Source organism: Cydia amplana, chromosome 13 (assembly GCF_948474715.1).
Source record: "Cydia amplana chromosome 13, ilCydAmpl1.1, whole genome shotgun sequence".
Classification (NCBI taxonomy): Eukaryota; Metazoa; Arthropoda; class Insecta; order Lepidoptera; family Tortricidae; genus Cydia; species Cydia amplana.
In genome coordinates this window covers 9870788-9897549 of record NC_086081.1, presented here as the reverse complement: position 1 = coordinate 9897549, position 26762 = coordinate 9870788, and the positions used below count along the sequence as shown (strand labels likewise).

General features: G+C 40.3%; 2 protein-coding genes and 1 long non-coding RNA gene across 3 annotated transcripts in view; 2 read left to right on the top strand and 1 right to left on the bottom strand.

The window, feature by feature from the left end:
* Positions 1 to 26762, top strand: part of LOC134653495 (uncharacterized) — a 240076-nt gene that overhangs the window by 210180 nt on the left and 3134 nt on the right. The window lies entirely within an intron of this gene.
* Positions 398 to 11575, top strand: LOC134653493 (odorant receptor 67a-like). The gene is made up of 9 exons (XM_063508863.1): positions 398 to 656; positions 1477 to 1626; positions 2951 to 3133; positions 6061 to 6253; positions 6715 to 6811; positions 7508 to 7612; positions 9629 to 9717; positions 10456 to 10522; positions 11513 to 11575. Exons 1-9 carry the CDS (start codon positions 398 to 400, stop codon positions 11573 to 11575), a joined length of 1206 nt encoding a protein of 401 aa, XP_063364933.1.
* LOC134653487 (apoptosis-stimulating of p53 protein 2) overlaps positions 11851 to 26762 on the bottom strand; it is a 93157-nt gene continuing 78245 nt past the window's right edge. The window contains exons 5-14 of the mRNA XM_063508857.1: positions 23050 to 23231; positions 18503 to 18647; positions 17591 to 18421; positions 17110 to 17469; positions 16331 to 16978; positions 15749 to 15831; positions 15132 to 15247; positions 14408 to 14509; positions 13500 to 13702; positions 11851 to 12174 (exon numbers count right to left, since the gene is read on the bottom strand). Of these exons, the coding sequence (XP_063364927.1) occupies positions 12142 to 12174; positions 13500 to 13702; positions 14408 to 14509; positions 15132 to 15247; positions 15749 to 15831; positions 16331 to 16978; positions 17110 to 17469; positions 17591 to 18421; positions 18503 to 18647; positions 23050 to 23231 (2703 nt within the window). The 3' untranslated portion in view covers positions 11851 to 12141. The remainder of the gene's footprint in view (positions 12175 to 13499; positions 13703 to 14407; positions 14510 to 15131; positions 15248 to 15748; positions 15832 to 16330; positions 16979 to 17109; positions 17470 to 17590; positions 18422 to 18502; positions 18648 to 23049; positions 23232 to 26762) is intronic.

Genomic DNA, 26762 nt, shown 5'->3' with positions numbered 1-26762 from the left:
TCTAGCATTGAGTAGCGGAACTATCAATACTGCTACTTGAAAATAGATGTAGCACCGACCGGAAAGTCTTATCTCAACAGCATAAGACTTTCCGGTCGGTGCTACATCTATTGTCAAGTAGCAGTATTGATAGTTCCGCTACTCGATGCTAGATGCTAATAGTCTTTTTGGTACTAAAACTGATGTATGGAGTGAGCACTCTATGTATTTTTTTCTCTATGTCAAAACTCACAAATTTTGCTTTTGTTTCCGAAATGTAACTTTATGACTCACTTAAATGGTTTTCAAATCATCGACACATGTTTTTAGATTTAGATACATTCGCCTTAACTACAACCTTCCAATGCAATAGGTACGAGTACATGGCATCTAGAGAAAATTTCATCATTCTTCAAAAATGGCTTCACTGGAACAGTTGCCTTCTAGTTTAATTGATACAATTATTATACCAGTCAAGTTAGCTAGATTTATTGGACAAGAATTCTTCGACTATGACAAGGCTCGTTTTGAAAATTATTGCAGATTAATCTTATTTCTGCTTCTGTCTTTTATGTTTACTTTTGGCTTGATTTATTTCATTATAAAAATAAACGAACTAGATGCTGGCATTTTGGAGATTGCTAATGCCATACCTAACTTATTTCTTGTGACCCAAAGTAAGTTTTATTATTAAATTTATTAAGCAAAGGAAAGAGAGACCGGGTTATGGAATCCTCATATTTACTATTCCCCTTTCTCTATACTCTACCGGAACAAATACACAAGATTTCATATAATTATTAAATGTAGGTAGGTACGTAACTTTATCATGAATGCTTTTTTGTATCCTTTGTGTTTTTATTTTCTGAACTAAGTAATTTTACAATTAATAGTTGGTCAAGCAAATCTTGTCAGTAGAAAAAGGCGCGCAATTCAAATTTTCTATGGGACGATATCCCACGCGTCTACATTTTTCAAATTTGCCGCCTTTTTCTACTGACAAGATCCGCTTGACCAACTCTAACTCATGTATTTTAGTCATTCGCGCGACATATTTCGGAGGAGACTTTAAGAGTTAAATTAAGAGCCCATCAACGTGCACACTAGCGCCACTGCTAAATAAACGGGGTTATTCCCACTAGTTACCACCAAGTTGTTACCAGTGGTAACTACTGGGATTTTTTTCCCACCTTTTACCACTGGTAACTACGTATCTTGTATTAAAGTACGTTTTGAATACATCAAACTAGTTTCTATGTTGCTGGATTCGTCAATGCGATGGATGCGTCCAAAGTTAAAACGGCCGTTTTTGTTTTGAGTTCATACGAACACAAGATACAGTACGTAGCGGCCCCCTTTTTTTAAATATCTTTCGTTAAATTTAAATAATCACGATTATTTAGCAGTGGCGCTAGTGTGCACGTTGATGGGCTCTTAAACCGTAAAATCAGTTAGTACGTACCTATGACTCACGACAGTTTAAATTCGATTTTTTAGGTTTATTAAAATTATCGTTAATTCGCAAGAAACATCTCCTAAGGAGTGTTGTTTATGAAATAGCTGAGCTGTGGCCAGGCGACATGGAGAACCGAGAAAAGAAAGAGCTCATGGACTACTGGCTGCACCGCACTAAAACGACATGCGCCTGTAAATATACTGAATATAAATATTTTATAATTTGTGACTAAAACATTAGTAAAAGAGGTATCGTCTTGGATCGTCCCATTCGTTTTTTGCCAATTTCTTAAATTAGTCCTATTCTGCTTTCGTCACCCATTCTACATTCGTCACGTTCGTCGGTGGTCTTTCTCATCTTTAGTCATATTTGTTGTTTGCCTTTTTCTTATTCCGGCTCATTCCGGTATTCGTCAACATCTTCTTTGGGCATGTTTGATGTTAGTCTATCTCGTTTTCAGTCTTATTCATTAAGAATTAGATAATTAATAAATAATTAATGAATTACTTAACATTCATTCTTCCCATTCGGTTATTGACAAGTTCTTAATTTGTCTTATTTTGTATTCTATCATATTCTTCATTCGTCACTTTCGCTGGTAGTCTTTGTCATCGTTGGCGATACTTGTTGATTGTCTTTTTCCCAGTGTGGTTATCAATTTCATCATCCCTTTCCTCCCGTGGGTGTCATAGAAGTAGAAGTTACCAAAGCTTTTATCAGTCTGAAACTATCCAAGTAGCCCTGCCCGTAGTGCCGTGCCCTTATCTAAGACCAGGCACGGCACGACGGAGTAAGCCCCGTGTCCCCGTTTTGGACTAATCTCCCCTACACGTGTAAAGCTTAGGGTACTTTTAATTAATATTTTAAGTAAAAGGATCATTGTTTATGGAATCAAAACAAAAAACAAGACAAATAGTGAATTGGACGAATATCGAACGTATGTTTATTTTATTGTAAAATAATTACCAAACTATGAATTAAACGTAGGTAGTACGGTCCAAATGTGCTTAGAAATGTTAAATTAGTATCGTTTTTTACAGTTTTTACCTGTTATTTGGTTAGTGTACCTAAAACATTCCCGCACCGAAAACCCCGATGTATGATGATCACGAATACCGGAGTGAGTCGGAATAAGAAAAAGGCAAACAACAAAATATAACCAAAGATGACAAAGGCCACCGATGAATTTGACGAATGTAGAATGGGTGACGAAAGCAGAATAGGACTGATTTAAGATCTTGACAAAAAACGAATGGGACGACCAAAGACTATACCGTAAAAGATATACCCCATAAACTTGTTGGTGTGTCTGATGACCTCCGAGCAAAATCGTATTTCGCCCAGAGGCTGTCTCGGGAACAATGCAATGCTGCGACTTATTTACACTTTGGTAATTTAGTAAAAATATAAATTGGTTGAAATGGTAGGTTATATACGTAGGTAGAGTAGATACTAGACAGTATATAAATGTGACCATCCCCCTGGACAAGACTTGACAGAAGTTTTCTTTTTCAGCTATAGTCAAGTTAACTGTAGTCGGTATTTTATTATTCAATGGGATTCCTTTTGTCATATACCTTATCCTGCGAATCCTGGATAAAAACCCCGCCTATGTTTTACCGTATGAAGTGTACTATCCGTTTGAGATTGACTCGGAGTGGAAATTTATGGCGGTTTTGTTGATGCAAACTATAACAAGTAAGTGATTTTTATCGATAAGTCTTGCCAACCTACCAATTAAGTTGGTTCAAGCACATACATTATAATTTATATTAGAGATGAGGGTTATAATTAGAATACCTACAGGCTACAGGTATTAGTTAGTACTTACCTATTATTTATGAATTTTATTTTAAATTAAATGACTTCCAAAAATAAATTTACACGATCTTATAGCACAGAATAAATAATAGTACTAAGTACAGAAAACGCGTCTGTTACGATCAGCACAGATATGGCCGCTAGGTGGCGACAGCGCCACGCGCGGCTTATGGCTTTCCCCAAAATTGGGGCGGAACGGATGTACTTTTAGCTACCTGTAGCAAAGCGACGAAATCGCGGAGTGAGCCACGCCTGCTTATAGTCAGTATTTTAGAGGCGTGTAAATATATTTTTGGAACGTTGGCTTGTAAAGATATTTGTGAACTCGACTGTAGGTACTTTTTGCTAAGTATTAGGTACTACTTTATTGCTATCTTCCTTACCATGTTGCGAATTGGACCCTGTCTACGAAGCAGGTCCCGGGTTCGAATCCTGGTAAGGGCATTTATTTGTAATAATTATCACAAATATTATTAATCCTGAGTTATGGATGTTTCTATGTATAATAAGTATTTATATATACAATCTGTGTGTTATATATATCGTCGTCTAGTACCCACAACACAAGCCTTATTCAACTTACTGTGGGGCTAGATCGATCTGTATAAAACTGTCCTACAATAAGTATTTAATATGTATTAGTGTCCGACCGAAACATGTTTTTTTGCCGAAACCGAAACCGAAACCGAATGTTCGGCTTTGGCTCTAGTTTCGGCCGAAACCGAAACCGAAACCGAAACTTTTGTAGACTTGTTAAAATCGTTGAAAAAATGTCATAAAACCGCTTTTACACACATAATATGGGGCTGTCAACACCCAATGTCCTTGAAATTGATGTTACTTAAGCAGTTTTTTATGAAAATTACTAGAGTTAGACCAAGATAATTCTGCAACGATTTTGATAAGTTGATAACACACGCAGTGCAAGTGTTATTTTAAACGTCAAAACTTCTATGAAATTATGACGTATAAATAACATTTGCACTAGTTGCACTGCGTATGCTATCAAAATCATTGCAGAATTTTCTTGGTCTAACTCTATTCATTCACCAGTCAAGCTAACATGTAGACACAGGGTCAACCAAAAACGCGAGCGCAGCGAGCGTGAAAGTTTTTGTTAACAATATCGATGACCTATCCATACGTATCCTATCTATCCACTTATGGGTTTGATGAAAAAAAAAATTTTTGAGTTTCAGTTCTAGGTATGGGGAACCCCCAAAATTTTTTGTTTTTTTTCCTATTTTTGTGTGAAAATCTTAATGCGGTTCACAGAATACATCTACTTACCAAGTTTCAACAGTATAGTTCTTATAATTTCGGAAAAAAGTGGCCGTGACATACGGACAGACAGACATGACGAATCCATAATAAGGGTTCCGTTTTTTGCCATTTGGCTACGGAACCCTAAAAAATGAGGGCTTAAGGTTGACTCACGCTTCACACTTGACCGGGCCGGAGCTTCCGTTTCGTTTTCTACGGAAAGCACCACGTGATCACCGATCAGCCGTCATAGAAAATGATATGTCGGACGCCTCGGCCATAGAGAAATATAGTAAGACAAGAGTGTCTCAGTCAGTGTCTACATCTAGCATCGAGTAGCGGAACTATCAGTACTGCTACTTGACAATAGATGTAGCACCGACCGGAAAGTCTTATCTCAACAGCATAAGACTTTCCGGTCGGTGCTACATCTATTGTCAAGTAGCAGTACTGATAGTTCCGCTACTCGATGCTAGATGCTTGGCCAGACATAGAGCGCGATGCAGCGCCGCGTGATGCCGACGCGATGACTGTTCAAACAGGGCGCGCGCGGACCGCGCTCTCAACACGCCCCGCGCCCTCATCGCGCGCGCGAACGCGGCGCGGCCGCGCGCCACCGCTCGCTGCCTAACGTCCGATCCGACTGATGTGACCCAGCGCGACGCGGCGGCCCGCCGCGTCCCGCCGCGTCCGCGCGGCGCAGCGCTGCGCGGACGCAAGGGGCCGCGCGGCGCGGGGCGCGACAGAAGCGGGGCGTGATACCGGCGGGACGCAGTCTGTTTGACGTCGGTAACCTGTTAGCATGTGCCGCGGTCGCGCGGCGCGGACGCGGCGCTGCGTCGCGCTCTATGTCTGGCCAAGCCTTAATAGTCTTTTTGGTACTAAAACTGATGTATGGAGTGAGCACTCTATGTATTTTTTTCTCTATGCCTCGGCCCAGTCTAGCGTGAGTCATCCAATGATTTATAACTCAAGATAGGTTATAGGCGTTCCAAAATTGAAGCGCTTACCTTGTGACAAATTGGACAAGTTGCCTTTAGTCGCGACTAGACAAGCGAGAAATGTGCTATTGTTAGCACGAGCTTGTGCTCCCGCACACCGAAAGAGAAAGAGACGAGCTTATGTTTAACAACGAGTATTACAAAGATGGATGGAATGAGAAAAGTAATCAAAAGTAACAAATTTCTTCGTAGGTAGGTAGAGAAATAAATATGGAATATGTTCCTCAAGTATGAGTATAACCCACAGACAATCCAACCTCTAGCATAGCATAGTCGCGCTACCCCCTCTGCCACACATACGGTAGCGTTACTCCATCTTCGAGTCGATCCCGTGCCGTGATTGGTCCGTGACTTTGAACGGACCAATCACGGCATGGGATTCGCTCACCTCGTCCCCCCGCACCCCCTTATTTTTGGCAGCATCGGTTTCATGAAAGAATTGGCCTAAGCTCAGTCTAGAGGTTGGATTGTCAGTGGTATAACCTATCTATGGTTATATAAATATCATTGGAGTCATCCTTAAATTTAACAATGTTTTAGCACTAATGATTTATGAATGCAGCTACCTGCCCAGCGATATGTTCCTATTCTCGTTAACGGTCAACTTGTCCATGCTGTTCCGTCTGCTGCAACACGACCTGGTGAACATTAACGTGGATCGCCGGGGACAGGGAGCGGATGAATTTCTGGAAAACCTTAAAAATATCGTTAAGAGACATCAAAAAATGTTGAAGTAAGGATTTGTTTTGTTTACCTTTCTGAAAGGTAGGTCTTGTTATCAGAATCCGATGCAGGCTTCATAAGTTAAGATAAATGTACCTACGTTTCAACGAATGCTTTAAGACCTGGGTGTACCTAACGATTCTTTTTTTTTTAATAAGGTCTGGCATTTTTATACTAGTATGATTACTTCGATAAATTTGTCTTCGTGTACCTATAAATTACTAAAATCATTGAACATAGGTTTATTAAAAACATTTTTAAAGTCATTTCGACCGCTTACCTTGATTTGTACCATTTACCGAACTACACCCTATTGTATCAGGTGCATAAAAGGGTGTCAAAGATTGTTTCTTCAATCCCTATGAGATTCATAAAATTCGTCAATACGAAGCAGCTTCTTGTTCCCAGTTCAGTTAGGTATAGAGCCAGAAATATACTAAAGATTAAACTTTAAAATAATTTTATTTTCAGGTTAGCAGAGGATTTGAATGAAATATTTGGTGCTATTTTGTTTAATGTGTTAGTCTTCTCGTCTCTAATTATTTGTTTATTTGGATTTCTTAGTATAGTAAGTACCTAAGACCTAAAGGCTTGATTTCCTCCTGACGCTGACATCGGTAGCTGACGTCAGTCGAGCGTACGAATTAACACTATATTCTATTCTATGGGCCACCGACCGCACAGCGACGCTGACGTCCGCGGCAGCTTGATTGCTCCGCGCCGCTGATGGCGCGCGTCGGTCTAACGCGAGCGCCACGTGCGTTCCCCAAAGTTCTAAGTTTTTTGGCCTCCGCACACCAAGGCCTCGCAGTTTCTATAGCGACCAAAAGAAAGTCGTACGCTGGTACCAAGTTTGCGTATTTATATTTTAATTTCGCAGCATTCTCTGCGGCCCCGTCTGCCATTTTGCTGATATGGTTGATGTGGAAGGGCAAAGATACTAAACTAACGAAAGTAGCGTCCCAAACCAGGCTGCGGCCTTTTGCCCAAGGTACGAGCGTAAGGCCGTCCGGTCGCTCACCGTTTGTGCGGCTTAAACCCTGCGGCTCCAGGATATACATGATATATTGGCCGAGACCATGGCACGACGGATCAGCTCTTTGATGGCGTGATGTCTTGGAATTCGTTATACCTAGCTCTCACTTATATAGCTGTGTCCGTAACAGACGTAGGTACAACGATGGAACTTTGGCCAGACCGCACCAAGGTTGTGGTCAGGTGCGGCCGTCTGTAAACACTATTAGACCGATTAAACTATTCTCAGGTGACTACGGCGAAATCGCAGCAGATCATGTATTTGACGGCTGCGCTAGAGATACTGTTTGCTGTGTTTTATATTATGCTGCCGGGGCAGATTCTATCAGATACAGTAAGTTTTACAGTTAGTTCATTTTTAAGTACGTGTCTATACCTAACTAGGACTTAATTTTTTCCAACGAGTTAATATAATATGTATGTATAGTAACGGCACCAGTCATGGGACATTTAAGAGGAAATTTTGAGTATTTGTGATATTTCCCTGATACATGTAAAAGTTCTACCGCTTAGCTTGTTAAAAGATGAATATCCTATCCTTCTTTCATGTTTCAGGCGTGTTGTATCAAAGATACTGCAGTTAGTTTCCACATAATTAATAAATTAAAAGTATGGTTTTTTTCTCCAGTCATGGACACCAAAGCTCCAGTAATGGAACCCCGGTAATGGACGTGGATCCAGTAATGGGCCCCCTATAATGGGCTAGTTATTAGTCATTTTTGTCACCCGATTGCATTGTCATCCGATTTGCATACGTATCCAAAATTTCAACTCAATCGGAAATCCGAAAGTGGCTCAAATGCCATTTCCAAGATTTGAACCACACTAACTAATACAGGATGGATTTTCTTTTTGGGTCAGTGAGGGCAGCTACCAGATCCCGTGCTGCTACGAGAAAACGGTCTTAGAAGACCTTCCCTCGATTTCAAATTAATGAAGATTGGCTTTTACAGATTTTGGAAAAAACATACAGGGTGCGAGGAAAAGGTAATTTTTGACAAACTTTTTTTTTGATGCCAATCGATCCCTTTCCTATTGAGGATCAAAAGCTTGTATGGAACAAAAAAAAATTCCGGCTAGAAAAGCCACAAATCGAGGAAAACATTTCCCATACAATTTGTATGAAAATGAAAACTTATATTTTTCACATGCTATTTTTGTATGCCAATCGATTCCATTCCTATCCAGTATCAATAGTTTTTTTGGGGTCAATGGAAAAAGTTTTTATTAATTTGTGGCTTTTTAGTACATTATCGTAAGTTGACCCCAAAGAAACTATTGATACTAGATAAGAATGGAATCAATTGTCATAGAAAAATAGCATGTGAAAAATAAAAGTTTTGATTTTCATACAAATTGTATGGGAAAAGTTTTCCTCGATTTGTGGCTTTTCTAGCCGGAATTTTTTTTTGTTCCATACAAGCTTTTGATCCTCAATAGGAATGGGATCGATTGGCATCAAAAAAAAAGTTTGTCAAAAATTACCTTTTCCTCGCACCCTGTATGTTTTTTCCAAAATCTGTAAAAGCCAATCTTCATTAATTTGAAATCGAGGGAAGGTCTTCTAAGACCGTTTTCTCGTAGCAGCACGGGATCTGGTAGCTGCCCTCACTGACCCAAAAAGAAAATCCACCCTGTATACAAACTAACAGGGCAAGTTAAATAAAATTTTGTAAAAACGATATTAATTTATCCGAAGTCCGAGAAGACCTCCTGACATAGTTCGTACGAGTAACTACATTATACTTCTGTATTGTTTAAACATGAAATTACGCCATGGCAAGCATCATTATGTAAATTATCCCATCATAGGAGGTATGCAGTTTTACAGCTCCTATAATGGGATTGGGCAAAATACTACTATTTTTTATACATCTCTAGAGTCACAACATAATGTGTTGTATACCTTATCTCATGGTAAATGCAATTAACAAAACACATTCTAGTTTACACCAAGTAATAATTAATTACAATTTAATATATGAACTCACCTCTCTTAGCGAAGTTGTTAAGAATTCTTACTGGTTATTTTTTCCAGTGACACGACAACTTTTGGGTTGGCGCCAATTTCTTAAAAATTAACCGAAATTAATAAAAAGTCAAACTTAAACAGCTCTATGACTCTTATTTATGGTAAAATATTGCCAGTGTTTATAAACTACTTTTACATACTTATTTTAGAGGATTTGTGGTTTTATGTCCCATTACCGGTTCCACGTCCATTATAGGGTCCATTACGTTAGTAGTAGAGGTGCGTAATCTATTAAAAATTCGTGTCTTTATCGAAGATGTTATTATATAAGGTAAATTATTAACAACAATGAAATAGTACTACCTATCCAAATTACAGAGCAGTGGAGTCGCTGACGCCGCCTATGAAAGCCCATGGTACAACAGCGATCAAAGATTCAGGAAAATTATAGCTATCATCATTGTAAGGTATGCTCGTCACACACGATGTTAAAGCTGATCGACATCCACACATGCTTCTTGGTGCAATTCGTATACGCATTCCCAACCCGCCCGTAATCTTAACTTATCTAGTTCCACATCTCGAACTACAAAGGCGTAATTAACAGATAATTTTAACTTTTGAACGCCAAACCTATTGACACGCCATCATGAACCTTATCGGAACACAGGAGGGTTGATATTGAGTTGTAGCATGCGCGTCTGTGGACTTCTTTGGCGGTCAAAAGATTAAACAATGAAATTAATAGTGCGAACATGCAAGGCCCTTAGACAGTGGCACAACTATTACAGTCACGCGGGATTGTTACTAGCTAAGCTTAGGGTCCTAGCTAAATTGGTTGTTCCATACTTACGCTATGGAATGTCCAATTTAGCTAGAACCCTAAATTTCGTAACAATCATATAATAGGGCGGCAAAGCGCACAAAATACCCCTGGCCCGAGAGGGGGGCCAACTAGACCGAGAGGACAGGACTCGGTTGGTACAGTTTACAAAAAAACGTTCCAAAAATATATTTACACACCTCTAAGACACTGACAATAAGGTCGGATAAATATATTTATATATTTTTGGAAAGATGTTTGTGAACTTGACCGTACAGTTACGAGACGAGGCCACTAGCTGTTGCGTTAATATGACCGATTTGGAGATGCAGAAAGCGGGCGAGCTGTGTGCGATTTACAATTTGGAATTTACAATTCTCAGGTCACAAAAGCCATGCCAATTGCGCGCAATGGGATACACTGTTATGAACTTCGAAACATTTTATAAGGTAGGTACATATATGATAAAACAATCGTCTGCATGCAGTTAGCCGCCTCAAGTCAGTAGCATTGAATTCTGGAGCACCCAGCACACCAGACGCCGATGACACCAGAATTTAAGATAAGATAAGATAAGATATTATTTATTGCATAACTATGTACAAAGATGTTGACATAATACAATTAGGAACCAACAGTCTATCCATCACGGAAAACCATAATTATAGACCATGGTTATGGTTAGACTTACTTTGTTCATCATCTTCCTCGCGTTGTCCCGGCATTTTGCCACTAGGCTCATGGGAGCCTGGGGTCCGCCAGGCGTGACTCACTCCGCGATTTCGTCGCTTTGCTACAGGTAGCTAAAAGTACATCCGTTCGGCCCCAATTTTGGGGAAAGCCATAAGCCGCGCGTGGCGCTGTCGCCACCTAGCGGCCATATCTGTCCTGATCGTGACAGACGCGTTTTGTTAGAGAGTGAGTCTTCTGTACCTAGTACTATTATTTATTCTGTGGGTCCGCTTGGCAACTTAGAAGACGTTAGACTTACATTGTTGCCAGGAGAAAAAAAACTATAGCTTGCAGTTGGAATATTACAAATTCTACTCGTAATTCACGTTTTGCAAAATAAATTTAAAACAGGCAAAAGAAAACAAAAGGAATCCATTCGCTGCCTTGAATTTGAGTAATTTCCTCCCCGACTCGTTAGATGGCGTTGTAAATCAAATCGATATCTCAAGCGTCTTGTACGCCACTGACAAGCTAGATGTCGCCACGACGTGCGAAATTAAACTAAAAATTCCCATACACGTAAACTCCAATTCTCGTGTAACAGGTATTGTTAATGTGTATATTGTGGTGCCCGGTGTACACATTGGGCTAACGTTAGCGAGCCACTTAATAGGCTACGAGAAGTATGTACTTACGCAATTTTCGCTTGCCAAGTCGATGCATAGTTAGCTTGGACTGACTCTATTAAATATTTCCTTTCATTTCAGATGTGCGGCACAACCTGGTCGTATATGTCTGTAGTAAATCAAATGTACCAAAACACACTTTAAAATTCTACGTCTTTAAGTAGTGATAAAATCGTATGTTTTTGTTTTACTATAGGTACTAAAATTAATAGTATTAAATTTAATAGCAGCTTAGTAATAATAGCAGCACGGTTTTCTACAGTAAAAAGGTTCAATATTATATGTAGTTTAATCACAAAGTTATATATTATTCCTGTTTGAAGCATTCTACGTTTTTAGGATTTAGAATTAGATCCACTTCTTGAAGTAATTGATATTGTATTATTATAATAAAGTAAAGTAAAAATTAAACAAAAAACTTGTTTTCTTCATATTTGTATTGTCAATTTATGTATAATATCTCACAATATTTGCAGCATCCTAAGAACAATATACAAATTTCCACGATCAATTTAAATGATGACTCAAATATTTATAAAATGTACAACATAATCTCATTCGTTTTGAACTAAGTTAAATATGTACAAAATATTAGATCTGATAAAATTGTATAGATACAGTATTTTTATAGATTACAATTATATAAATAGTTTAAAAATTAGAGAACTGTACATGATATCAGGTCAATATTGTTAAGCTTCATTGTTTCTTCAATCCTGCTGTGGGGTTACTCTTGGATATAACTGCAACAAACAACAAACTATTAATATAGTGGAAAGTTACCGTAAGCCGAGTAAGCCGGTACGTAGAATGTCACAACAAAAAAAATCGCATATTCTATTGCGTTAAGCGTTAAGATATCCCATCGAGCTGAAGACCCCACTCTTTGGACAAGCAACGCTATCTCATATCTGTCGTAATAGACGCGTGTTAGTGTAAGGCCTGAGTGAACGCTCAAAGCGGAGCGTTCGGCGGGCCGTGCAGCGTGGCGTCGGGGTCAGGAGTAATTTGAGCAGCGTGCACTAAGGCCGCTCCGGGGAGAAAGTATCAGTACCACTGGGCAGATATGCTATATAGCGTGTTCCAAGCAGAGGTATGTGCTATAGCGCGCTGCGCAAGCATAATCAAGAAGAGTGTAAAGCAAGAGGGCGCTGTCGTAATATACACAGATAGCCAGGCAGCACTAAAGGCACTAAAGAAAATATCAGTCACCTCCTCTCTCGTGAGAGAATGTCGAGAGGAGCTCAACTTGATAGGCAAGCAAAGAAGTGTCACGGTGGCATGGGTACCAGGACACCAGGGAGTAACGGCAAATGAGAAAGCAGACGAGCTGGCGAGGATAGGGGCGGAGACGGAATATATAGGCCCGGAACCGGCTATGCCTATGTCAGCGGATGTCACGAAGGGAGTCATAGAGAAGGTAAAAGAGATGGAAGCACAGAGAGAATGGGAAGAAAAGACTGGGTGTAGACAGTCGAAGATGATGATCAAAAGTTTAGACCACAGGAGAACCAGGTATCTTTTGAAACTGGGTAAGAGCAGTCTGAGACTACTGACAGGTATCATTACGGGTCTCAACAGACACCTTAAGATAATGGAAATTAGTAGAGACGCCTCCTGCCCACACTGTGGTAAGGAGGAGACTAGCTTACATTTACTAGCATAATGTACTATGTACGCGGCACCGCGATATAATACATTCGGTAGAGACACACTGAAAGAACACGAACTAAAGGACGTCGAACTCAAAGATGTCCTTCTGTGCAGGAAAACAAGAAGATTCGAGGAGAATAGTGTGGGAATGCCGCCGGGACAGTAACCTGCAGCTCCAACTCCAGAGAACAGGGCTGAATGAACGCGACACGCGATCGACAGCCCGCCTGCTTCCGGCCGGGCGTCCCTACACTACATCTAAGGCCGCTCCTATAAGTTTGCATTTGTTTAACATGCACGCCGCACGCCCCGCCCCGCTGCACGCCCAACTCGAGCGTCCATTCAGGCCTTACACTTGGAGAGTGAACCTTCTGTAGATACCTAGTAGTATTATTTATTCTGTGGTAGTACTAACCCCCAGCAGGTTCCTGGGCACGTATCCCTCTCGGCCGCTATCGTCGCGGCACCACCACCACTCGCGCTCGCTGTCGTCGCCCTTGCGCAGCACCTGCAGCCGCGCGCCCGTCTCGAACGACAGCTCGTCCGGCCGCGCCGCCGTGTACGAGAACACGCCGTACACCAGGCCGTTGTTCATTATGCCTAGCTTCTCTTGGACACCTGGAGATAAAAAGTAGTTTAACAAAAGAAAAATGAAAAAACAACGGGTTGCACTCAGGGAGTGCCGGCAGAAGTGGAAACTCAATGACTATTACATAATGCACTATGTATAATTGTGGTTAACGCCATCTAGCGTTAACGTTAATTACTTGAAATCACATCACTGTTAGTACTCTAGTTATATTAATACCAGTTAGAGCGAAACTCACTAGATGGCATTTAAATCAATAAAGAAAAACTCAGTTTTTCGATCAGGTCACGTGTCCGTCTTACGGTGTCTCGAGTTTAACATTTTTTCCCCACCTCAAAAAGTGCACAGCCCCCCAAAAAAAGTTTTCACTTCAAAAGTTGATAACGAGATGCTGTTGCTTCAGCTCGGCCGACACGACCCAACATGGGTTAGTTAACGTTCCTATTAGATTTGGAAAAATAAAACTTCTCAAAAAAGGTTTCACTTGGATAAGTTGCCGCTATTAAGGCTTCGTCAAACAGGCGCGTTTTCCGGGCGGGGCGTGAGCGTTTTATATGTAAAAGCGGCGCGCCCCGCTCACGCCCCGCCCAGAAAACGCGCCTGTGTGACGAAGCCTTTAGTTTTTTTTTGTCACAAAGCTAGGTTTAACACAAATAAAAAATAAATGTTCTACAAAACTATTTAAATTTGAACCTTATTGTCAATCCCACTAAGTATAATGTCAATTGACTTACTGTACAGGTATTCCGAACAGCCGTCGAAGCCCTCCTCATCCTCCTCGCACTTCTCGGCCGCCGTCTCGTGGTCGGACAGCGTCGTTGCAAATATGCACGCACCTGAAGATTCAAAAATTGCATATTCAATACACGTTTTTACCGATAAGACAACTTTTTTCTTTGTACAGTGATGACCGAAACGTGAAAGCAGTTGACCATTTTTGACCAATAACCATTATAAATTGACCCGTAAACTGTAACCGTCCGTTACGGTTTGCGGTTCAATTTGTACTGGTTATTGGTCAATTGCAATTAACGTTCGGCCAACTACCTCTACCTGCGATGTTTTAGGTAAGTAAAAAGTTATCGTCAGTTCGTCACCTAAATAGCATTTTTAAATATCAAAGTAACGATCCCTGATTTAAATAGGTATGGCGTCTATTATATACACTGTACTAGTCTGTGTCTGGGAGCGTACTACGAACACCGAAAATCAACATTTCGTTATCTGCCCCTCTATCGCGCCTACATATTCTATAAAAAAAAATTGAATATGTAGGCGCGATAGAGCTCGGTTTATTACCCTATCGGATCGGAACGATCGTTTGTCGTCTATTATAGCTACAGAGAGACAAAAAGATGAACAAACGAAGTGGTTCGCAGTTATAGCCATGGTACGAGCAGCTCGAGAGCGAAATGCTGTCGAAGAAGTGAGTGCAATAATGTCAAAGGCGGTATTTACCGTTATCGACGAGGAAGCGCACCATCGGCAGGTTGTTACAGGACGCCGCGCAGTGCAATGGCGTCCATCCGTCTGAATCCTGCGCGTTCACGTCACAACCTAGCTCCACGAGAAACCTGAAAACGATACAGCCCTCATATATGTGACGTTATCTATGGAAAGGGACCTTATTGTCGATGGCGCTTACGCCATTATTAACGCTGCCCCGGTATAAATACGCTGAGCGGCGTAAGCGCCATCGACAATAAGGTCCTATGGATAGTATCTATGTGAAGAGAGGACTGTGCGGTAAAGGTACCTACGCTCCTTTGCCTCGCCAAGGGGTCCCAAGTCCCAAATAGTCGCAACGTATCTAGACACAACACGACGGTGGTGCGATAATTTTTGGGTAGGTTTATTTACCGCGTAGCGATAGGCAGATTTAGGCGCTTTAGGAAAATAACGAAATCCCATGTAGGTATTTTAGAAATAATGTATCGTAAAGGAAACGCCATCTGTGTGAAACAATAGGAACCACGAAGATCCTGTTTCTTTGAAACCCATAACCAACACAAAGCTACATCCCTTGAGACATAGTTTACATGTAACGCCATCTAGTAACTTTTTGCGGTACTCACTTGACAATTTCAAAGTGCCCCGCGCAGATGGCGTTGTGCAGAGCTGTGATCCCTTCGTCGTTTGCAGCGCTTGCATTCTGCACCTGGAATATACAATTAACGAATGAACTACAGTGGATTTTAAGTTTATGGTCGCCGTTTCGCTATAATGTACTTACAGTGTCCGTTATAAAGCTTACAATTGCATGCACTTCTTTGTGAAAGTAGTGCAGTGTTTTTTTTTTGCGACGAGTCCGCTCCTTGGGAATCATTGGACCACATTAGATAACTGTACGCCTCCACTCTGTGTAATTAGAATTCTCCAACCTCCAACTAGTAGATAACGTCAGGTTTCGTTTAACTAAATTAAAAGTTAATCTGATTATCAGTAGTCTGTCAAGATTTAACTAGCCAAATAAACTTTAAATATGCTCTGGCATTAGAAATAATTTTGAGACTAACCCTTTGAATGCCACGCCTATCGTGTGCGGCGCGTCATCGTGAACCTTGTCGGAATGCACGTAAGTTGATATTGGGATGTAGCCGCACATGTCAGTTGACGTCTTTGACGGTCAAAGGGTTAATATGTAAAATGTAACAAACCTGTGTTGCAGTTTTCTTGACAAGCTCCAACTCGCCTTCTAAACTGGCATCCAGCAATAGCGCGAGGGGATCGAAGCTCACTCGCCTCGCCAAAGGCGCCTTCCCGCCCTGCTTCAGGTTCCCTTTCTTTGACCGCCTCAGCACATTCTCAGAACTCTGAGAATCCTGACCGTTCAAATCGACAGAACTTATCTGCTCCGCTATATCCAACACGTTGTCCTTATCCTCACTTTTCTCATTAGAACTTATAGATATGTTATTATTCATTAGCTTATCTACCTCATCCTTGCTTTTCGTTTTCTCTTTTAGGCCGTTCTGCATTTCCATAGGCACTGAATCTAAAGTTAAGTGATCCATTTCTGGGAATAAAAACGCTGGAGGCATTTCGATTCGGCGGTTGATACTGACGCTAACCGCGTTTTTAGAATTCGTATGGTTCCTTAGCTTAGGCTGTTCACTCAGCGGGGGTTTTCTAATCGTTAGTGGACGTGCTTTTATAATCATTTCATTACTGCTGCTCCCATTACTAAGTTCCTTTTGATTTTGTGATTCGCTGTCGTTGGACGAGTCCGGAACAGGAATTGTGGGCATGTTTGTATCACCTTGATTGAACGCTGCTTCGTTGTTCACTGACTGTCTTGGTGGGGTCTGTAAAATGAAAATAGGCATAAGGACACCTAGTTCGACACGTTTTAAAGAGCACATATGTCCATCATTGATAGCAGAAATAAAATAAGCACAGAAGCGCAAATAAAATACGACTATTCATCTACTCGTACCTTTATCGTTGGTTTTGGTGGTAATGCTGGTTTGGGAGACTTGTCAGCGCCGCTCACGTCGGGCGTGGAGAGAGGCGTGCTAGCGCTTTGCGGAGGGGACAACAAGATGCTTTGCGAGGAGTTCTGGCCGGGATAGCTACTCCCCGTCCCGCTCGAAAGCCCTGACGCGGAGTTCCTCACAATCTGGGGTTGGGAAGTGACCGTGTTACTAACTATGTGATTAGATGGGGGTGCGAGGCTTTGGGTCTGGACGGTTTGCGGTTGGACGGGTTGAATCTTTGTGGAGGATGTTTGATATATGGGTGATGGCTTCCCGCTTGAGACCTGAACCGATGTGGGGGCTACACTCGATACGGGTTTCTGGAATGAATGAATGATGATGGTATTTACAAATGATATGTGAATGAATATCTAAGTGACAAAGCGAAATAAAATGCATGAATAAAGTGAAATTTCTGTTAGACACTAAGGGTGAACTTACTCCAAATCCTATAGAACTGCTAGCGGTGGTCGTAGTGGACGCGAAGCTCGGAGAGTTTCCCTTCATGACGTTACCCTGTAAACTTTTCCCTCCGCTGCTCTTCGAGCCATCATTACTTTGACTATTACTCTGACTTAGCCTAGAATTGTGTTGATATGTATGATTTTCTTTACCCTCTTGGTTACATCTATTAGAAGAATCTGATTTCTGCAATTGATATGCATGTTCCTGCTGATATGTTGTTTCGTGTTGACTTAGTGGGGTGGCCAGACTCTTATTTACAACCGACAACGGCGTAGAATGTACAGTCATATGGTTCACGTTTATATTGGCTTGATTCTTGTTTTCTTGACTATCATTTTTTCCGTTAACTTCCGGTTGTTTTAATTTACCAGTCTGAGGGAATTTTGTATTATATGGCAATGTCTGGTACTTTGGATCTGATTTACTGGCTGCAAATTCCGGTAAGAACTCTTGCTCGTTAATTTTGAGTTCTTTTCCGTTTTGATTACTGTTAGAACTACTTGTACTATTAGGGCTGTATTGAGGTTGTTTGGAATACTCATTGTGTTTGTTTAAATGATCGAACATGGACTTTTGATCGTACGCGTTGGAGATTCCCTGTTGCACGTGACTGTAGGTATCGTGCTTGGGGTATTGTCCCTGGTACTCATGCCCTTGTAGGTGGGGGTAGCCGTTGTACAGCGGGTTGATCATTTGCTTCTGCTGTAGATAATGTGCTTCTTGTTGCGTTAAATGACTCTGCATATTATCACTTTGCGTTAGCTGTTTTAATGGCACGTTGTTTTGTATTACGTTTTGCTTCATTCCCTGAAAAAATGTAAATGATTATCACCTGTCTGACTACCTTGACATAAACCGACTGGATATTTGTAAATGTGTTAAACTTACTTGAAAATTGGAGTTATGCGTGAGGCTAGGTGCGTGCGGCACATGGTTGTAGGGCTCTACAGCAGCCACGTTACCCCTCGCCTGCTGACCCTTCGGCGCACCGGGGTACCCCGACAACTGCTGCATCGACGATTGGTTTGACGTTCTGCAAATAAAAAAGTAAAATGCTACTTGTTCCAAGAAAACCACAAGAAAATTGGCATGAATTAAAAGGCGATTAAAGATTCGTACGCGGGGGAGAATACGAAGGTGATCGATTTGATATGTTTAAGCCTCTTATATCAAGTAAGCTGTAGAGCTATAATTATATTGTACCTACCTAACTTCTTCACATTTCTATAGATATTTTTTCAAGAACATTGTCGTTTTAGTGTGTGCCCCTATTTATGTTTTTCTCAGAACTGAATCAAATATGCACAAGCGGACTTGGCTCACGACATCTGTAACCGAACCCCCAGTTCGTTATGGCATTCCGTCATACAAAAGTCTTATGAATTATGAAACGACAAGCAGACTTAAGCCCTTTTGGCTCGTACGACGGCATAGCCATATATCGCAGAGCATTCTGATTTACGAGACAATTTGTCGGAGGCCGAGTGTATTGTTTTGTTATAAATAGCATTCGATGTCATCCGTATGTATTTGTTGTAAAAGATAGTTGGTAGGTATAACATACAATCTTGTTTGTATCATTTAATTATATTTATTATAACAAGGAGCAGATTTGTAAAACAATTAAACTAATAAAATTATCCGATATTTTCCGCTCTGGTATTATACGAAAAGTGGTACAATGCACATATTAAAAACTTTAAATTTCTGGCTTGGTATTTCTTTCGCCTTCATAACCTCTTTTAGTGACCAAAATTTCTTCCATGCATTTGATATTCGTTTTTCAATTTCCTTGTTAGACTGATCTGATTGATCTGACAGAGTAAAATTGTCCATAATTAGAGCCAGATCAAAGTGTGGGAGGGTGGTTAAAAAGGTCAAGCAACAGAAGTGGCGGTGGACTGGCCATATCATCAGAGAAGCCATATATAAGTGGACAAAATACCTTATAGAGTGGTACCCAAGGGGGCACAAAAGGAAGAGAGGAAGGCCTACTCTTCGATGGTCAGATGATATTAAAAGGATAGGCGGAGTGAACTGGCCCAGGAAAGCAAGAGACCGCGGTACCTGGAAGGACTTGGAAGAGGCCTATGTCGGAGGACAAGCTGCAGTTGTCGATGGAAACTAGAAAATAGTAATATATAATTGTATAGTGATAAGATATATTTTTTAAGTAGATAGACTATTAATGTTACAAAACTTGAGTATTAAAGGCTATTTTCATTTTATTTATTTTTATTATTATACGAAAACTGACTGACTAATAGATCCTACGCCTATTTAAAATTACTACACGTGCCTATAAAATTATAAATCTCAAAACTTTTCATTGATTGGCCAATAAAAAAATATCGAAAAATCCCGAGCTAATGGGGATAATAAACGACCTGGGCATCAATGATGATAGATGGACGTTCCAGCTCGCGAGTCGATCATTTGCTAAATCTGAATTGATATAAATCGACGTCAAAGTAATTTCCGTACCTAAAGGCTGATTTAGACGGCGCGCGAACTCGTATACGATTTTAGGTACATTGCGGATCATTGAGGTTACCTCAATTCAGCCGACCGATCAAATGACGCAATGTAATGAAACTCGCATGCGAGTTCTCGCACCGTCTAAATGAGCCCTGCGTCATATTGAGGACAGTATGGGAATTAGGGATAGCATGAAGGGACAGTGATGGTCCAACAACGTGTCAGAGATTGACATTGACGTCCCTTCGCATGGTGTAGCATTTTTTTTTATAAGCCTTGAGTGGGGATTGGTTAGCCCTTTCGAAAAAAGTAACATAATGGTAAATAGTGGTATTCCTTTAATTGAAGAAAGCGCAATATAAATATTTTATTCACTTTCGGTGTCTCTCATTTTTCTTTAATTTTTATAATATAAATGCATAGTTGTAAAACAAATTCAACAGCTAACAAATTTGCCGATGAATTGAAAACTCACTTCTCCATAATTATAATAAAGATCTCTAGCGTAACGTGCGGTCCAATACATCATTCATTATCTTACTTTATTTTCAACAATTTCGTAAGTCCTGTATTTTAAAACATCTGTAGTTGTACCTGACGAATCCACACTTTATGTACATTCCACATAAAGTACTCATGGCTACATACGAAGTCGATATTTGCCCAATTTTTGTAGTTGCAGATGCGATCAGACGGATAAAGGGTTCAATTATCTCCAAATGGGCACCCCTGTGGGTTCTACATGCTTCGTCACAGTCATCATTGGTTTACAAACACGCAATATTGCGAATTTCCCACTCAATAGACTTCCTCAAAGCGAGACGGACCTTTGCGGTCCGCCAATGCATACGATTAGTCGTTCATTAGTTCATTACGATTCAGAACACGGTCACAGCTGCAAGCCACGCTAGAAGAAGTTGAAATGGATTGGATAAAGTCGCGGAGCGCATTTTATATTGACTGTCTTTGACAAGTTATTGGAATAAGATTTCAAACCAATATAGTAATTTATGTTAACTATGAAAATCGTAATTTACCAGTACTGTTGTTACAAATGCTTATGGAGTAACTGACTTTTTGGGTACAGAAATGATAAAAAAATAATCTAATCTGCCTATGGGTTAAATCTTATAATACATAATAATATTACCTATGCCAAATGTTCGCAATTATAAACGAATTATACTTAGCTATTGTGATTGTGTGACTTCCACTATGTTCGTATGATCATAATAATTATGACATTTGCGTTTATTACCTATACTAGCGTTTGTTCTTTTTGTTCCCCTTGTTTCCCTGGAGTCGCCCCACCCTTAATTTTGCCTAACTTTTCGATGTTCATTCTAAAGCATATTTTATATACTAAGGCTCTGATCGCAAACTTTCTCATATTAACTATTCACCCTTATTGGCATGACGCAACTATACTCGTATTGGTCGAATGCTTCACTTCACAGTATTTGTTTTCGTAATGGCTCATGACAACGCAAGGGGTCCGATAATGCGCCGTAAAAGTGTTAGTTAGGTACAAGAACCACTCTAAGGGATAAACCACACTTAGTAACTTTGCTATATATTAGTTGAGACGTATTATGAAGCTTTTTCTTGTGTAAATAGGTAAATATACACGCAAAGATGGGGATTTTAATATCATTTAGCTCTATTTTTACGTGAAATGTTATGATCTCGAGCAAAAAATATAATTATATTTACTTCTGGAATCGACAACGCGACAGTGATCAATTGATCATAGATTATGTTATTGTCATATTATATTAGGAGAACATTTTTGGTAGTAGTACTTCAGAAAATAGCTGAAAATAATATCTCATTAAGGAAATGCTTAGCTTTGAAGTTTGAAATTAGTTTAGTCATTAGCAGATGCAATTGTTGATTAGAAACCGCACCACTTATTTAGTTAGTTGAGTGTTTAACAACGTAAGTATTTGGTACTTATACAGGAAATTTCTCGCTTGGTGTAAATTCGTTCTATTATTTAGTTAGTGCGTCCCCTGAGAGATACGTCAGTTGTCGCATGATACGCTGTCTCTTACTGTTGATTGAATATTCGCTTCCGAAGAAGGATGTAGGAAATAACATTAACAATATAGCCCGAGAAATGAAAACAACGACTGAACGTATCGCCATTTATTTAGAGAATGCATGGTTTTGGGCCTCTTGCCCAAAAGGTGGGAGGATGTTGCGAACTCCTTTATGTTTTGATATAGATAATGACAGATATTTAAATTAGTATTTTTTTATGATTTTAATATGTCACTCTAAATCAATGGCGATACGTTCAGTCGTTGTTTTCATTTCTCGGGCTCTAACACGCGACGATCAATACTAAATACAGCCTCAGGCTGTGCTGCCGGTGTGCTGCTGCTAGCTGCCGGTTGAAAGCTGGCTTCCAAAGCAGGCGCGTTTGTGATCTCGAACGTGCAGCGCTCGCTGCTGCAGCCTGTCAATGTCGCTCACCTTTGCTGCGGCTGTCGGTGCGCTGCCGCTAGCTGCCGGTTGAGCGCTCGCTTCCGAAGCAGGCGCGGTTGTATCTCGAACGTGCAGCGCTCGCTGCTGCAGCCTGTCAATGTCGCTCACCTTTGCTGCGGCTGTCAGCGCGCTGCCGCTAGCTGCCGGTTGAGCGGTCGCTTCTGAAGCAGGCGCGGTTGTATCTCGAACGTGCAGCGCTCGCTGCTGCAGCCTGTCAATGTCGCTCAGCTTTGCTGCGGCTGTCGGTGCGCTGCCGCTAGCTGCCGTTGAGCGCTTGCTTCCGAAGCAGGCGCGCTTGTATCTCGAACGTGCAGCGCTCGCTACTGCAGCCTGTCATAGTCGCTCACCTTTGCTGCGGCTGCCGGTGCGCTGCCGCTAGCTGCCGGTTGAGCGCTCGCTTCCGAAGCAGGCGCGCTTGTACCTCGAACGTGCAGCGCTCGCTGCTGCAGCCTGTCAATGTCGCTCACCTTTGCTGCGGCTGTCGGTGCGCTGCCGCTAGCTGCCGGTTGAGCGCTCGCTTCCGAAGCAGGCGCGCCTGTAGCTCGGACACGCGGCGGTCGATGCTTCGCATCTCCTCCTGCCGCGCGCCCAGGGCCGCCCGCTGCGCCGACAGCCTGCCGTTCTGTTGCTCGTTCAGCTTGTTTCGGTACTGAAATAAAAATAGTAACCTGGTTAAGACTTTTGAAAACTTGGAAAACTTGGTACCTACACATTTTTTATGCTTATATCTGCAGATAATTGAAACAAAGGAAAACCAATTTTTTTTTAAAGGTATAATTATAATACAAGGTAAAAAATTGGTAGGAATGAGGTAGATGAAATTTATCAAGCTAATCAACTAAGACAAAGCAACCAATCTAAGATTTATGTCAGGAAAGTAAATGAAGTTAATTAACCCTGTAAAACTCATAGTGTTCAAAATAGTATAAGGGAAAATAAAATGATTATAGTTCATTCGCCGCTCCAATACATCTGATGGCGACTGTAGGTATATAATATGTATATACTTAAGCTCGTTTATGTACCTACGCGTTAAATATTGTAAACGTTAGAGTTGATCTTATGTGCGTAAAAGATATATTGTTACAATCTCAAGACGAAAGGTTCCCCCGGGAGAATACAATAAAAGGGCAAAATGCTAAACTAGTAAAACTGTGGGTTGATCGGGAATGAATAAATGAGACGCCTTCGCAGTCCCGCCGCGGCATCGGCGTAGGCGACTACTGAATTAACGTTAGTAAGGCTGAGCTGCACTTATTAAATAGGATACCTACTTCGCTTCTGCATTGTACTGACTGAAGCGGCGACGTGATAGGATAAAGCGAGAGCACCAATATCAAAGACTGGCATACTGTCATCACATACTTAATGTCCGACCGAAATTTTGGTTTCAGTTTCGGTTTTAGCAGGTTTCGGCTTAAAAAACTGCCGAAGCTTTCTTCCGCGACGAAACCTATAAGATTGTTCGAACGTTCGGCCGAAACTAACATAAAACTGAACTTCGGTTTCGGTTGCTGCAAAAAATCCGGTTTTGATTGGACATTAACACGAAGCACTCACCTAAGAAGAGTTAGATAAGTATACTACCTACCTACTTTGTATCATATAATATTTGATGAGTGAGGATCGAATGCTCAAAGCCCTGCGTTGTTGTAAATATCATTAACATAGGTGAAACATATATATTTAACTAAATATATATGTTGAGTCTAAATTTTTACTTGCAATTGTAGACCGATTGTGACGCTGGATGTACTTTTGTCAAGACGGACCGACATACATATGTATACCCTCCTAGGTATAAAATAAATACTCTCTGTAGATAAAAAGGGTATAAATAATATTAAAAAAACTATGGCTGCTAGGTGTAGCCATAGCCAGCATAGTGCTCATTGAAAATGCTGTGTATTACTGCGGCATCTCACTTGGGAACGCTCGCTGCGAACTCTGCTGCCACCGCAGAAAAATATATATTTTTATTTATTACTTTCATATTCAGCGAACAAGCCAGGGTTACGTAACATGAAACGGCTGATTAATTATGACACAGGTACTTAATACATGTATTCCTAAGTAAAAGCTTTGACATGGATGTTAGCTGCAGCAAATTTCTATATTAATTACAGTATTTGGTATTCGAAGAACAGCAAATATGTACTATATAATTGAATAGATGTAATTGTGTAGGTACCTAATCTACGTAATCTACATTAACCTACGTAATGTACAGATGATGGAAAAATGTCTATAACACGACCTAGGCCAAATTTTTTATTTATAAGTTTTTATTTTATTAATAGTTATTATGTTTTTCATTAATAAACCTATAACAGCTTACCTATTCTAACATAAATAAAAATCACACAAAATGTTAACATAACTTCGTAAATTTTCATACGATGTAGAATTTTTAATAAACTATAGGCTCTCAGGGCTCGCTACTACAAGTCAGACATTTTCATTATTCAGACCATTAAGACCATTCTCGTTCTGCCTCAACCAATTACATGAAAAAAAAAGAGAATCCGTTTCAACGAGAATGTCCCTAACGATTGTAAAAGTTTAATATCACAATCCTCGAGGGTAAAACCTAATATATAGCAGCATTTAGGCGGCATACATTTTTGTTAACACAAGCCTTTAATAGCACAGGTATAACGTTTAATGTTTTTAATCTCGTAAGAAAATAAAATCAGCCATTCGAGCCGTTTCGTAAATCACGGGAACTCTTATTACGGAGTCAGTTGGCGACGGAAAACGTCCCACTGGCGGCGATAAAACTAATATCGGACGAAAAAACCTTTTTAAACTTTTCAAACGTTCGATATAAACTTTTTAAAGCGATCTCACGAATATTAAATAGTTTACAGTGCTCTAGTTATATAGTTTGCACTTTGTTTAACGAGTTTATTATAGCAGCCGCCTAACCTAACTTATAATTAAAATTGTGGAATTGAATTACGACCATATTTTACGAACATGTTTAAAAAAAATAAAAAAAATGTAAATAGGTAATCGCAGGGTCTACTTACTGTATTTATTAAAGAAATAGAGAAAAATACAGAACTATGATCTTTTGTTCCTGAAAGTTAAGGATATGTACTGAAGCCTGATTTAATGATTTTTGTATTGTGTCTGCTAAACCTGCCTCACGTAATTAAGGTACTGTACCAATATTGTTGGCATTTAATAACACAGTCTTTGGCTGTCTGAGAAAAATGAAAAAGAAGAAATTATAATCAAAATCTCCGTACGGCCCGATTACGCAGACTGAACTTGATTAGTTAATTCTGTCACCGATGGCTTGGGTTTTTTCATGAGTTTCATGACCCGTCGTTCTTTCGTTAGATAGGGACCTAATACACATTTCTAGAATACGTAACGTTTCATTTATATTACTAAAGGTGTGGTTCTAAAACGCATTAAATTATTTCAAACGCCTTCACCAAAGACCTACCTCAACCGTGGGTCATATAATTAGAGCACAGGCGCTTCGGGACGCACCTCACCGAGGACTCAGCCTTATTGCCAGTTTTACGGCCGACTGTCCCAGTTGTTTGATACTTAATTAATTTTGTGACTGTATACTATTGCGTGTTAAGGATACAAGTCAGTATGGGTTACTTGGATGATAATTATATACTTAACTACTAAATCTTTGCTCAGTTAATATAAGTCACAATCCTCATTTTGGCAAACTTCGTTTGTATGGAGATCGGTCAAGTAGCTTTCCCCAAAAATTCTCTATTGTTGGAACTGTTATACGAAAACCTTCATCACAGGATTTATGAAAAGGGTTCCATACTTAGTTCCGAATTTATGATGAAGACGCCACGGGCAGAGTTACGACCGCCCGTAAAATAAAAGTAGAACTTTAAAACTAAAAGGTGTTTTAAATCCGATAATACTTCGAACAAACTTCAAACTGGAATACTAAGTCAGGCTTATTCCGTGGGGTAAGTAGGTAAATCATGGTTATCAAGACATTGATCGCGATAGAATCGTTTTACACGGCGTTATCCATTATATTGCCGTTTTATCGAAACCGCAAGTCCATTCTCGAGCCGAATCATTCCGAATGAATGGATATTTCCATGTCACTGGGTTCACCATTCTACGATTCCTTTGCCTCGTCGTGTGTGATATCACAAAAATACTTTTCTATTAAATAATAAGTAAA